Raw genomic sequence first — 14,551 nt, forward strand, 5'->3', positions numbered from 1 at the left:
ACTAACACAAGGTTTGGCTTAGTTTAAAAATAGTTTTAGTTGTCATAAAAATGGGCCAAAGTTATTCCGTAATAATACATCATATGCCAGTTTTCATCAATGAAAATGTCAGTAGATCTTCATAAATTCTGCTATTAGTCATTGTTTTAAGTGTACTAAAATACTATATGTTCTAAAATTTTTATTAATCTATCAAAACTGAAAATTCTAGATCTGAATACATGCTGGACATTTTAGATTCCTTGAAGAAAGAATTGATTATCCAAATAATTTGAAGTATTAAAATTGGATTTTTAAATCCATCATTATATCTGAATGGTAAAATAATAATTCCCATTTTCTAATTTTAAAAAATATTCTTTGAGGTATTTTTAATCTTAAAAAACTGAAAAAATAAAATAGCTTGACAAAGACAGAAGAAAAAGTGGTGAAATGTCAAGTATGTTATATGTATAATCAGAAGACTAAGATTCAAATTTTGCCTCAGATATTTACCAGCTATCTATTGCTAGGGGTAAGTTGCTATATATAGTCTATGGACATCAGTGTTCCCATCTGGAAAATAGGGATATCAATCATACTTTATAACTCACAGGGTTGTTCCAAGGAAAGCACTTTGCAAATTTTGAAATACTACATAAATGTTGACAATAACTAGATAGAAACATGAAATAAAACTGCAAATTCAGATTGAAATGAAATTTCATGAAATGAAGTGTCCCACAAAATAGATATGCAAAGAGAGCTAAATATAAATATGCTCATGTAGGGAAGGGAAGGAGGTGGAAAAGGGAATAAACATTTACATAGTACTTACTATGCATCAGGTATGGAGCTAAGTGCTCTTTAAAAAAAAAAAAAAAATATATATATATATAAAATCTTATTTGATCCTCACAACAACCCTGAGAGGTAGATGCTATTATCCCCATTTTTACAGTTGAGAAAACTGAGGCAAACAGGTTAGGTGACCTGTCCTGGGTCAAACATCTCTATGCCTCTGAGGCCTTTTCTGAACTCAGGTCTTCCAGAGTTCAGGCTCAGTGCTCTCTCTATTCATTGCACCACAACCTGCTTCTATTTTTTTGTAAAAGCAACTTCTATTTTTAAAAAAATTAGTTAACAAGAACTTTTCAGTGCAGTTTTACACATCTTTCTTTACTTCAGTATTACCACTCTGTAAGAAATGTATCGCCCTTAATAAGAACTACCACTGCAAAGAATTCTTGATCATAGTAGACCCTGTTTTATGATGTAAACCAAGACTATCAGATCAGGTTTCCTACTAGAGAACTTCAGAAAGAGAAGTTTCAAAGAGTGAAAAAAGCTAACACCTAGAATAACAAGCTATTTTAATTGATACCAGTTTAGGTTAAAATTAAGATTTGTCTCTTTTTTTGTGCTTTGTAACTAAAAAATACATTTTAGCAATTAAAACTTTGAAACAATATTTGACAAGAAAGCTGATTCTTAAAGTCCTGGAATCAAAATCAAGATGGCAGTTTCCTGTTTGAATATTACCCTTTATATTTGTAACCTTTCCATTTATTGTCTCTGAGCACTTCACAGTATTTTAACAGTATTAACTCATTATGTGCAACACGTTCACAACTACTCATCTTTTTTAAGGAAGAGGAGTTATAAGTGAAACAACTTGGCAAAGATCATCCAACAAGTCAGTGACAAAGCTGGAAACAGGACTGAAGTAATTTTTTTCCCCCAGCCAACTTTTTTTCAGCATTTTCCATAATTCTGACCACAATCAGAAACACTACCAAAAACATTTGAGATAAATACTTTAGAAACATAAATTAGCATACCCACCACAAGACCTGCAATACCAAAACGAAAAAATGCTGTACTTGTATATAATGCATTTGTTTGCAGAATTATTTCTTCCTTATTATTTGACTATTTTAGTATAACTAATAAAAATGCACATTTATCAAATGTTTCATAATCTTGTGCAGATTATATGTAGAAAGTCCACTATTTTCTCTCTTCTAATAGCAAATTCAAAGACCTATTTTGAAAGGCCAAGAGGTATATAGTAACATAAAAGAATTGGCTTTTTTTAAAAGGAGAACATGTTTGAGGATGATTGCATGATTCAAAGAATAGTAATTCTTTACATTACTTGCCATGAAAAGGAGGGGAGTAAATGAGGTAGCTTTTCAGACCTTCATGATTTAGGTCTGACTTCTCTGATAGTTCTAATACGCTCACACTGAATTCGTATCACCAGTCAAAATAATGGAAAAATAAAGAGGACTTGGTTCCTCAATGTAAATCTTAGCCTATCTATAGACTAGAAATAGGCAAAATACAATCTTTAATAATCTTTCCTAAGGAAAGAGTCACTTCCATGTGTTCTATCGCTGGAGACAGCGACAGATGCCCTCCCTACAATGCTTGGAAACATAAAGTGTTAACACCCGAGCCACTGACTGACTCCTAGGAAGTGCGGCAGCAGGTGGATCAGCCCCCAGTCCCTAAACCCCCACCCCAGTTCAAGTAGCTCCTTTCGGACTTCGAGCAGAATCCTGCTGCTTCTCACTCAGCACGGGTTCCACTTGACTTACAATCCTCACCCAATCCCCCGTGTCCCTATCTTCTTGGAGAAGGGGGAGCCCCCCAAGCTCTCAAGTCGGGCTAGGGCAGGCGCAACCCCCGCCCCCTCGCCCCTTTCCCAGGGACTCCGCAGGCCCGGCTCCATGCTTGTCACCTAACCTGACAGAGCCCGGGTGGAGGAGGGTGGGGTGAGGAGAGGCAGACACCTGAAGGGGGGGGTTGGCTCCCTGGACCGGTCGCGACTCCTTCCCCCAGCGCCAGACTCACAAACCCCTCCGTACCCTACACGCCCCCTTTCTCTCAGTCTCCCCCCCTCGCCAAAGCGCAGAGGTGAGAAACTCTCAAGTGGAGTTGCCGGCCCACTCCGAAGTGAAGCCACCGCCGCCTCCTCCCCGGGTCGGGTCACGTCACCCGGTCCTGTCCCGTCCCCAGACACCCGCGCCGGTGTCGCTGCTCCTACCCCCAGCCCCAGTGGGCCCCGGCGCCGCCTGGGTCGGTACCTTGCGGACCCCCTTGTAGATGTAGAAGTAGAGCTCCCGGCCCACATTGAAGCAGAGGCGGTCGCCGTTGCCAGACTGGTCGTTAAGGTTGACGAAGGAGACGCGCACGGGGTTGGACCCCTGCGAGTTGAAGGGCACCCGGTTGGGCCGGCTGTACTCCGAATGAGGCAGCAGCTTGTAAAGACCTTCCCGGGTGGTGAACTGGGTCTTAATCTCGTTCATCTCCTTCCCTCCTCCCTCCGTCGCCATCTTGGAAAGCAGCGTTCATCCTGCCCCAAGTGCCCGGATTACAACCACTGCGCAGGCGCCGTCCTTTACTTTCCCAGAGGCACCCTCCCCCCCCCTCGTTTCACCCCGCCTTCTTTCTCACCCTCCCACTCTGGTTGCTCCCAACCGAGTGTGGCGGCGACGGGAAGAAGGGAGGGCTTGTTTATAGTTCGTTTGCGCAGGCGCGACTACCTCCAGGGCTCAGCTAGACATCCGCTGGCAGTCCCTGACTTAGTAGTGGGCTCCGGCCCGAGCGTCTGAGTACCCGAGAGCCGCTGTGACCGCCGCCGGCGAGGTGAGGGGTCCCGGGGGGGCCGAGGCCTCCGTCGTAGGCCGTCCCAGGGTATGGGAACCACTGCTGTCGCCTCAGCGCAGACCAGACCAGGGGTGGAGGTGAGGGGGGGGGGGAGGTGCTGGGTAGGAAAGGCCGCGGCTGGGACGGAAGCCGTTAGGGAAGAGGAGCGAAGACTGCCGCTGGAGCCTGGCTCCTGACTGGTCTGGAGGGACCAGGAGCTGCCAGGGTCTCTGCTTGCACCCGAGTAGGGAGGCGAGCGCCCTGGATTTGGAATCAGGAACTCTCGAACTGTGTAGTACTTGGTGACCTTGACGACTCAGTCACTTTTCAGTCTGAGTCAGGTGAGATGCTCTCGAGGGAAAGACACCTCAGACAGTACTTGATCCAAACCTTTTCGCTTAATTTCAAGCCCTTTAAAACATTCTCCCCCTCCCCCCCTTTGGACTGGATCTGCTATGATTTTTTATTACCGTAAAGAATTCTTGGTGAGGACACTCCCTCTACCTATGCGAATCTGCAACTGCCCTGTGTTTATTGACTTATTGAAGAGTTGCCTGTGGCATTGTCAGTTTTAAATGACTTGGCCAGGGTCTCCCAGCCGATATGAGTCAGAGAGGAACTTAAGGCCAGATCTTTTTAACCTTATTTCATTTCTTGCTTTTGTATTCCCAGGGTCTGGCATATAGTAGGCGCTTAATAAATGCTTGTTGCTTACTAATTATTGCCTTTCAACCTATAAATTTTATTAATTCTGATGATAACTAACATAACGAGTTTTTTTTCTGTGGTGGTCCCCTTTGACACCCTGATGAAGCCTATGGGTCACTTCTTAAAATAATTTTTAAATGCGTAAAATAAAATACATAAGTTTACAAAGAAAACCAACTATTTGAAATACAGCTATCAAAACAAATTTGAAAAGAAAAATGAGTTGGACTCCTCACTGCTGTTATCCCTCGTTCAAACTCCTGGAGTTTGGAGGATGGTTAATGAACCATGAGTTTTGGGGCTCCATATTTGAGGAAAGACCTGTAAAAATCTGTCTTGAAATGGTCAGGTAGAATGGAAAGGGACTGCAAATCATTCCAGAGGAGGAATGGTTGAACCAATTAAGAATGTGTAGATTGCAGACATTTTATGGAACATGATAGATGGCTGTCTTCAGTTATTTAAAGGGAAAGATGTGGCATATGGGAAAGTAGTGTTTTTTTTTAAATCATCCCCAAGCTGCTTCCCAAAACAAAGGCCCATCATTTTATAACATAAACATTATTTTGGCTATGAGGCATGAAGTATTCTGAAGAATAAAGTTAAAGTTCACAAAGGAAAATGAATAAAGCAATTGTTTGACCTAAAGAGGATATATAGATATAGATATACATATACATATCTACTGGAAATTGGCATAAATATTATCAAAGAAATGTCCAGAAAAGACCATGGATGTGGCAAGAGCAAAGGATCTAGAGAAAAATATACTCTGCTAGACTCCCAGCCTCCTTGGTTGGCCCACTTGTGGAGAATCTGGTTCAGAATCACTCAATTGACAGTTTTGCTTTCCACCTGAAAGTTTATTTAACTTGTTAAAACATTAGAGAGTTGTTAACACATTAGAGAAAGTTAAAAAAAAATGAACTGGATGCCCAATTCCTGAATGTTTTATTATTACCCTGGGTTCATGAGTATTTCTTCTTTTGAATTTTAGTCTCTACTACCTGAAATAAACCTTTAAATTGTTTGTTTAGCATTATTCAGAAGAGATTCATTTATTTCTAGAGGAATGTATATAACTATAACCATGAATTGTTATTGATAAAATATAAAAAGTAATTTATTCTATAGAGATGTTGACAATGATAAAAAGCCAATTTCGACATAGGTTGTCCTTGTGACCCTAAACAAGTTGCCACATATATGCCATCTCCTTCATTATGTGAGCTCCTTGAGAGAAAGGACTGTCTTTTGCTTTTCTTCAAATCTCTAGAACTTAGCACAGTGCTTGGCACATTGTAGGTGCTTAATAAATACTTGATAACGACTTCTTAGTGTCTCAGGCAACTAATACTATAAGCTGCCAAGCAGGTACCCATCTATAATCAATCAGTAAGCATTTATTCAATACCTACTCTGTCAGGAATGAGGTGGATGCTGGTAATACAAAGACATAAATTAAATAATCCTTACCCTTTTTTTTTTAACCCTTTTTTCTCAGAATTGATATAGGTTCCAAAGAAGAGTTGCAAGGGTTAGGTAATTGGGGTTAAGTGACTTGCCCAGGGTCACACAGCTAGGAAGTGTCTGAAGTCATATTTGAACCCAGGATCTCCTGTTTCTAGCCCTGGCTGTGTATCCACTGAGCCCCCTAGGTGCCCCAGTAGGCCTTATTCTTAAGAAACTCACATTCTCTCAGGGAAGATAAAGTATACATTTAATGCATACAAAACAAATACCAAGTAATTTTGAAGGAAAAGCCCTAGGAATTGGCAGTCAGAAAAGGCCTCATGGTATTTGAACTGATATAAAAGGCAGAGATAAGAAGGGAGTACCTTACAGAAATGCAGGTGGGGAACAACCTATGCAGAGGTATGGAAGCAGAAGATAGAATGTTGTATTTGGGCAAAAGTGCTCAAAGCAAGGCCAATTTGGCTGGTCTGAAGAGTACACAAAGCTCCCCTTCATATACATATTAATATATAATAAAGCTGGAAAGGTAGATTAGAGACATGTTTTAAAGGATTTCAGATACCAAACAAAGCAATTTATTTTTTTATCCTGGTGCCTTAGGAAGCCACTAAAGTTTATTCAACAGGGAAGTAGTATTAGTCATACCTTGCTTCAATAATATCACTTCAGCAGTTCTGTAAAGGATAGGTTGGAAATGAAGCAAGGAGACCAATTTAGAATTCAATAGTCCAAGTGAGAGGCGAGGAGGCCCTGAATGAGGATGGTTGTTTAGCAAATGGAAAGAAGGGACAAATGTTGAGATGTTTTAGAGATAGAATTGAGAAGACTTGACCACTCATTGTGTATGTGGGGGTAAGAAAGAGTGAGGAGGCAGAGAGATGTCTTAGAGTTTGTGCATTCAGCAGAAAGGGAGAAGTTTGGAAGAGTGGATTTGGAGTGGGGGAGAAGACAATAAATTCTACTATCAATATTTTGTATTTGAGAGGCTCATAGAAAAATTGGAAAAATATGCAAAAACCCATTGATGGCACAGGTCTGGTGTTCTAGATACTATAGTTGGATATATACATCTGGGAATCAGTAGACATAACAGCTAAAACAGTGGTCCCTTCTTTCTTCATTCCTAAAATAAAAGTCTCTACTTTATAAATAACTAAACGTTGTCATATTGACCATGTCTAAAAAAAATTATGTCTTATTCTATACCTGTAATATATCACCTCCTGGTCAAGAGGTGGGAAGAAGGTTTTATCTTCAGTCTCTAGAGTTGCTTTTGGTCATTGTGTTGATCAGAATTCTTAAATCTTTCAAAGTTGTTTTTCTTTACAATATACAGCGACTATGTAAATTGTTCTCCTGATTTCTGCTCAGTTCACACAAATCTTCCCATGTTTTATGAATCCATCTTATTTCTTATGACACAATAGTATTCTATCATACTTCTGTACTATAGTTTGTTCCATTCCCCAGTTGATGGACATCCTCTTAGTTTCCACTTTTCTTAGCCACACCAAAATGTGCAGCTATTAATATCATTGAACATATGTATCCTTTCTCTTTTTCTTGTATCTCTTTGGGGTATAAATCTAGTAGTTGTACTGTTGACTCAAAAGACATACAATTAGTGACTATGAGGGTTCCAAATTCATCTCTAGAATGGCCATGCCTATCCACAGTGCTGCATTCATGTGCCTCCACGTGTGTACATTACTTCTAACAATTATCATTTTTCTTTCTTGTCACTTTTGCAATCTAATGAATTTGAAGTAAACAGCTATAGACTTATACAATGAGAATTCTTATTTAGAATGATGATCCTGAGGCACTGACATTTTGATTCTTCCAAAAAGGTTTCAGTTATACTCATAATATTCTTACTAGTTCAGGAAACTTTAGTAATAAAATAAAATTTCAAAGGCAAAAGTTGACCAAGGATTCTCTAATCAACCCTTAGTTAACCAGAAATTCAATTATTTAGAACCCTCAAAAGGAACTTATAATACTGAAGCCCTGCATCCCACCCCTCTAAAACTTTTTAAATAATCTGTTCTTTAAGTTCTTTCCCGGTGAATTCTCATATACTAAAATTCAGTTCAATAAGCAAGTGCCTACTTATCAGGGACTGTGCTAAGCTTTGAGGATACAAATAGTAAGAAGACAGTCCTTGCCCTCAAGGATCATACAATCTAATGGGGGAAGACAAAAAAGGAAACTGGAAATGGGAAGAGATACAAGGGGGCACCTGGCATAGGTGCATGAGTCATGTTCCCTGGAGTCCAAACCAAGTAGAAATGCTAATGAAAATGGAATGTTAACTGGAAAGTTCAGATCCCTGTTCTCTGTATAAAGGAATGCTTTGGAAGGAGTTTTAATGTTCCAACCTCTAGATCTCTGATCTGAGAGGAGAAGAGACAGAGAGAATTGAAAAGGTACTGATGATCCACAGGAGAATCACTCAGCATGATGAGTTTTCAGGTGTTCAGCTTATCCTATGTGGGCCATGATGGAAGTAAGGGAGTTTGGAAGAAGGTGGATTTAGGGGCAGGGGTGGGGAAAGAAAAACTAATGTATTAAGATCTGTGTTATGTGTTTCAACGAAAACTGATCCATACTCACTAGTCCTGTGAGACTCACTCTTATCTCACCCAGATGAACTTCCTTGGAGCCAAAACAAAGCAGAGCTATAGTTTTGATTATCACTTCTATGTTGATGACTAAAATGTGCACCCTTTACCTCTCATTTGAGCTTCAGTTGCTTAGCATCTCAAACTCAACATGTGTAAAACAATTTTCCTCTACAAACCACTTTCTCTGGATTTCCCCTTTTCTCTCTATGACTACTAAACTTGCCAACCAGCTTATATGTAGCTGGAATAATGGTAAAGAAGATAGTTACTTCTTTTGGTCTCATTTCTTTTAGGTATAGATTCTGTCACCTTTCCAGTAATCCATGCTCTGCATTGGTAGTCTCCAAAGTGGGTGGCCATAACCTTATCCCACTGGATTTGAGATCAACCATTTAATGGATGGAAAAATGGGTTACATCCTACTCTCATTGTTGGAGTTGTTTCCAAAATAAAACTTGCCCATAATTTTTCAACATTCCCCCGTACCAAGCCCTTTCTCCATTATACAAGTTTACAACCTTCCCCCTCAGCAGCAGCTATGCAGGTGTCACTAGGAAATCCTCACACACAAACACAAAGACAACTCATTTCATGGGTGTAGCCGATGTCCCTGGGGACTGGGGCTTGAGGGAGTCTGGCTGGGCCAGTAACCAGAAAAAATTCTCTCTCCTATTGTGTTCATTTTGGGTAAAGTGAGTCTAACAGATTGAGTGAGCATGGATCAGTTGCTCAGTTTCAGGAAACATCAGAGATGTCATTACATTAGCTTTTCCCTTAAATCCAACCCTCTTCCAAAGTTCCTACTTCTTTCATAGGCACGGATATCTTTTTATTAAGACAAATTCACAACTCAGTATCATGCTTACTTCCTACTCTCATTCATCTGCTATATTTGCCAATTCTTGGCATTTCTACCTTTATACCATTTCTTATGATAGTTAGGTGGTACAGTGGATAGAGTGCCAGACAGGAAGACTCATCTTCCTGAGTTCAAATCTAGCTTCATATTCTAGCTGTATGAACCTAAGTAAGTCACCTAACCTATTTCCCTTAGCTCCTCATCTGTAAAATGAGCTAGAGAAGGAAATGGTAAATCCCAAATACCAGGGTCTTTGCAAAGAAAATGGGATCACAAAGGGTTGGACAACTGAAATGGGTGAATAACAATGACCGTTTCTTATATCTGTAATCTTTTTTTATTTACACAACTGCTACCCTAGTTCAGACCCACTTTACCACATACCTGGACTGTTATAATAGCCTCTTAATTTGTCTCCTTCCCTCAAGTCTCTCCCCAGACCAATCTACCATATAACTGTGAAAGTGATTTTCCTAAAGCAAAGATCTGATCTTGTCCACTATGCAATAAACCCAGTAGCTTCCTATTGACTACAGGATCAAATACTATTTTATCTTTATCTCAACTTTTAAAATTTTCCACTTTGTGTTTTATAATGTACAAAATATTAGCAGAATAGTACATGTCATAATTTATAAATAACTAAAAATACTTATCTGGATGTGTACTCAAAATTTTTTTACTAATAGAGGTGTGTGGTCAAGAAAGTTTGGAGACTAATTCACCAAATTTCATCCATACTGCCTCTGTAATCTGTCTGGCATCTGTCCCATTCCCCCCTTCCCTTCTTATTATTACTGTGCTAGACCAGACTTTTATCACCTTATATATATGACTTGTTACTGTAGTTTTCCCATTTTCATTATCTTACACTTTTAATTCATCTTATTAGTGATGAGAAAATTAATCATCTGAAAATAATGCCACTACTAGGTATTGTACATATAACAATCCACTCACATTCAAAACCATTTGGTGGTTCGTTATTTCCCACAGGATAAATACTAAAACTTTTAGCCTGATGTCCTTCACAATTGGACCTCAGTCTTAACTTCCACTACTCCTATATACAAAACCTTGAAGGGAAATAGCAGCTGCTCATATTTCAATGCCCTTTATGGTTTTTAAGAGCACTTTACTCACAACCATGTGACATAAAATGCAAGTATTCTTATCCTCATTTATGGGAGAAAAACATGAAAAATAAAGAAGGCCAAGAAATGAAGCTTGACTAATTTGAACCTAGCTATTTATTCTATTAATCAATTTATTGTTCTTTCTACCACATTATAGTCTGATTTTCCTGTGTTGACTCTTAGCTTCCTCTGTCTGTGGTGATCACATTTATCCTTTGCTCTTCTTTAAATACTGTATTTCAAGGCACAGACCCTGTCCACCTCCTTCACAAAAAGCTTACCCTACTCTTTGATGAGATCATCCATTCTCTATACTCTGTGACCCTTATTGTAGGTAGCACACATTTGGCACTTAGCCTATGAAGGCAAGCTTTTTTGTTTTATAATATTTTCTGTTTATCTTTTTGTGTACCTATCTTGTATCCTCAACTAAATGTCCTTTTGAGGATAGGGATTTCTTTGTTACCCCAATGACTGCCAGTATTCCTTGTATGTTCTAAGTGCTGAGTATATGTTGATGATGCTAAAGGACAACCACATACCATTTAATAAAGGAAATTTGTGTCTAGGTCACATTTCTCATTCCAGGTTACTGATATTATTTAAAAGAGAGAAATTTCAGGGGCAGCTGGGTAGCATGGCACTGAGTCTCTAAAAGGTTCACCATTGGGCAGCTGGGTAGCTCAGTGGATTGAGAGCCAGGCCTAGAGATGGGAGGTCCTAGGTTCAAATCTGGCCTCAGACACTTACCAGCTATGTGACCCTGGGCAAGTCACTTAACCCCCATTGCCTAGCCCTTACCACTTCTGCCTTGGAACCAACACACAGTATTGATTCCAAAATGGAAGGTAAGGGTTTTAAAAAAAAAAGAGAGAGAAATTTCATGAAGGTATTTGTGATAATGTGAGGGGGAAAAACTGTGAAATAATTTTAGTTCTTAAAGCCCTTCCCAGCTTAGAGCAAGCTCTGATAGATCACAGCTGGAAAGACTTCAAGTTTAGACCCATTAACTAACTTTGTCAATCATCTCAGGACCAGCCCAAGTTCAGAAAGGTTCATCACCAGAGGACTGATTACCAAAGGATGAATTTGTTCAGCTATAACAACTTATAACCAATATTCTGTAAGGCCTAGAGGTAGTTGTGATTTGTACCACTGGAAACTGCAGTAGCAAAACAACCATAGAAAAAGAGATGTTCCACAATTACAACAATGTAAATAGAGATAAGAATAAGAAAACCTAAAGCAATGCTGTGGAATTATAAAGTTAAAGCCTAGCCACAAAGAAGAGATGTGAAAATGCATATATAGCCCTCCCTTCCTTACAGAACTCAAGGTATGGAACACTACATATAATCTTAGACCTGTTTGATGTATTGGTTAATTTTGATAACTTGTTTTTTCTTCTTGTATTCTTTGTTATAAGGAATAGCTCTCTGGAGAAGGCAAAGAAGAGGAATATATTAGGAAGTGAAGATGATGTAAGAAACAAAATACATCCAAACACTGTTTTTAAAGATGTGTAAATTCCAAAGGATCCATAATGAAAAATGCCATATACCTCCAGTAAGAGAGAACTGATGAACTCTTGAGTGCAGACTGAAGCATACTTTTTAAACTTTATTTTTCTTGTATGTGTGTATTTTCCTTTGCAACATAACTAATGTGGAGATGTTTTGCATGACTTCACATGTATAATTGATAAGATATTGTTTGCCTTCTCAATGGATGGGTGAGGGAGAGGATTTGGAACTCAGTTTTTAGAAGCAAATGTTTTTTTAAAAATTACATGTAATTGGGAAATATTTAATAAAATAAAAATGTATTTTTTAAAGATATATTTTTAGGATCAGTCTCTTTGGTTCTAGTTCTGATTTTATTTGTGTCATTGCATAAACTTACCAACTTTTCAGATTCATCTTGTTAAGATGAAGTTATTTTTCTATCATGATGACTTACTGCATGGGACACCTTGCAGTATGATACATAGAAAGAGTCCTGTGAGGCTACGGCACCTGAGTTATAATCCTAGCTCTGTCACTTACAACCTATATGATCTATTTGTTTTTTTGCTTTGAGAAAGGGTTCTGAGTCTGTCCCAGTCTAGAAGTACAGAGGCCACTCACAGGTCCAACCTCACTGCTGAACAGTGAGGAAACTTTGACCTGGATTGGTTCACCTCTCCTTAGACACCCCTAGGGGCCCTGTGCTCCCAGGCACCTACTGTATTGGTGCCAGGTTTAGTATGGACACTCGGGTGACATTAGCCTCACTGTAACTCAGAATTCCCAAACTTAAGCAATGTACCAGCCTCAGAAGAGATGTGCAGCCATAACTGATGTGATCCTGAACAAGTTACCTCACTTCTCTGGCCTTCAGTTTCCTTATTTGTAAAATTAAAGAATTGGTATACATGACTTCTATGCTTTCTTCCTATTCTAGATCTAGGAGTCTGTGATTGTGTCAGTATTGTAATGCTAATCTATACATTTGGCAGCACATTACAGTGCATCTTCATTACAGTGTTGGGACATTTATTTTTTGTTCTAGATTCATTAGGTCATCATTTGATACATTATGGAATTTATAAATGTGGATTCTTGTAAAAGTTCCAATAAACTAACTTGCTCAAGATTAGTTACTGGCTTTGGGGCATCTTAGTATCCATCCTTTGACCTCAGAGTGATTTTATCCATCTTGATCCCAGAATTCTTGGTGTGGGTGAGACAAAGGGACCTTTAGTTAACTGAAAATGCTCCAAGCCAAAGTAAACCACACAAAGTCATTTATTTTTTTCCAAATCAACTAACCTTTCTTACTTTTATCATGGTGTAGAAGTAACTGAGTAAAGGCTATGTTAGTAGAGCAAAAGTTCAAACAGGTCCTACCAGTAATCTGGAAAAGCCAGGTATCGATATTGTCTGAAAAAAAATTTTGATCCTAACAACTTGTGAAGACCAAGTACTGAATGCATATAGGGAGTCTGTGATCTAAATCCATGACATACTGCACTGTAATGAGCCTTCAAATGTTTAGTAAATAGCTAGAATATCTAAATTAGCATATTATTGTAAAGCCTAATCATTTGTCAGACTCTATAATGGCAAGGACCATGCCTAATTCTTTGTATCATCTGGACTGTTTTGCATACAGTGGCCACGCAATAAACATTTATTAAATGAATAAAGTATAAATTCATTTTCTTTTTAAAATAAGCACTTCAGATGGGTTGAGGATGTGAACTCTAAATGAACATCCTAGTACAAACAACAACATGGAAATAGGTTCTGATCAAGGATACAAGTAATACCCAATGAAATTGCGCAGAGGGTGGAGGGGAGGGAGGGAAACAATGTAATTATTGTAACCAAGGAATAATGTTCTAAATTGACTAAATAAACTAATTCAAATGGGGAAAAAAATAAAAATTTAAAAAATAAGATAAAATAAGCATTTCAAATTTGCCTGAACTGAAGTAGAGCCAGCCAGAAAAATAATAAATACAATGACCACAATCTAATATAAAGGAAAATATCACTAAAAGGAACCCAAACTGAGTAACTTAAAAAAAAAAAGCCCAATAATTATATGGGAAGACAAATAATAGACTATACCCACCTCTGTTCACCAAATAAAGGCATAGGAATACTAGAGCAGAATGTATTTTCAGAGGAGGTCACTGTATAGGTTGTCTTTGATTAGATGTTTTTCTTTATTGCAAGGAAAGGTTCAGTTCTGAAATTGTGGGGAGATAATATTTCCAGAAATTACTGTAATTTGAAAAAAATAAACATTAAAACTTACTTTAAAAAGAAAGGAGAAAATAAGCTCTTCTAGGAAGGGAATTGTTTTTGTGAATCAGAATACTCAGTGTATACTAAACATCTGTGTTTAAAATCCATCATCATAGGAAAACTTCATGAAAGATTGTCTATTTGTAATATTACTTATTGTAATTTTTTAAGACAAACACCAAATGCTAAACTACTATCATAGTTTCAGAAATAGAGATAAAGCCAACAAAATAACATAAATCAGGTAAAATAAATGACAGAATCAGCCAATCAACAAACATTTAAGTACCTATCATGAGGCAGGGCTTGTGCTAGGCA

General features: G+C 38.5%; 1 protein-coding gene and 1 long non-coding RNA gene across 20 annotated transcripts in view; one reads left to right on the top strand and one right to left on the bottom strand.

Moving 5' to 3' along the window:
- The window catches only part of WDR20 (WD repeat domain 20), a 130,118-nt gene extending 126,475 nt beyond the window's left edge, over window positions 1-3,643 (bottom strand). For 18 of the 19 annotated variants that reach the window (XM_056811244.1, XM_056811243.1, XM_056811235.1 and 15 more), the window contains exon 1: window positions 3,072-3,435. In XM_056811244.1, the coding sequence (XP_056667222.1) occupies window positions 3,072-3,320 (249 nt within the window). In that variant the 5' untranslated portion in view covers window positions 3,321-3,435. Of the gene's footprint in view, window positions 1-3,071; window positions 3,436-3,530 lie in introns of those variants that run through there. The other variant, XM_056811242.1, reaches the window with a different exon arrangement.
- LOC103098482 (uncharacterized) lies at window positions 3,497-13,626 on the top strand. The gene is made up of 2 exons (XR_457630.3): window positions 3,497-3,633; window positions 11,866-13,626. It is a non-coding gene; the product is annotated as an uncharacterized LOC103098482 (long non-coding RNA).
- Window positions 13,627-14,551: the final 925 nt, after the last annotated feature.

Source organism: Monodelphis domestica, chromosome 1 (genome assembly GCF_027887165.1).
Source record: "Monodelphis domestica isolate mMonDom1 chromosome 1, mMonDom1.pri, whole genome shotgun sequence".
Classification (NCBI taxonomy): Eukaryota; Metazoa; Chordata; class Mammalia; order Didelphimorphia; family Didelphidae; genus Monodelphis; species Monodelphis domestica.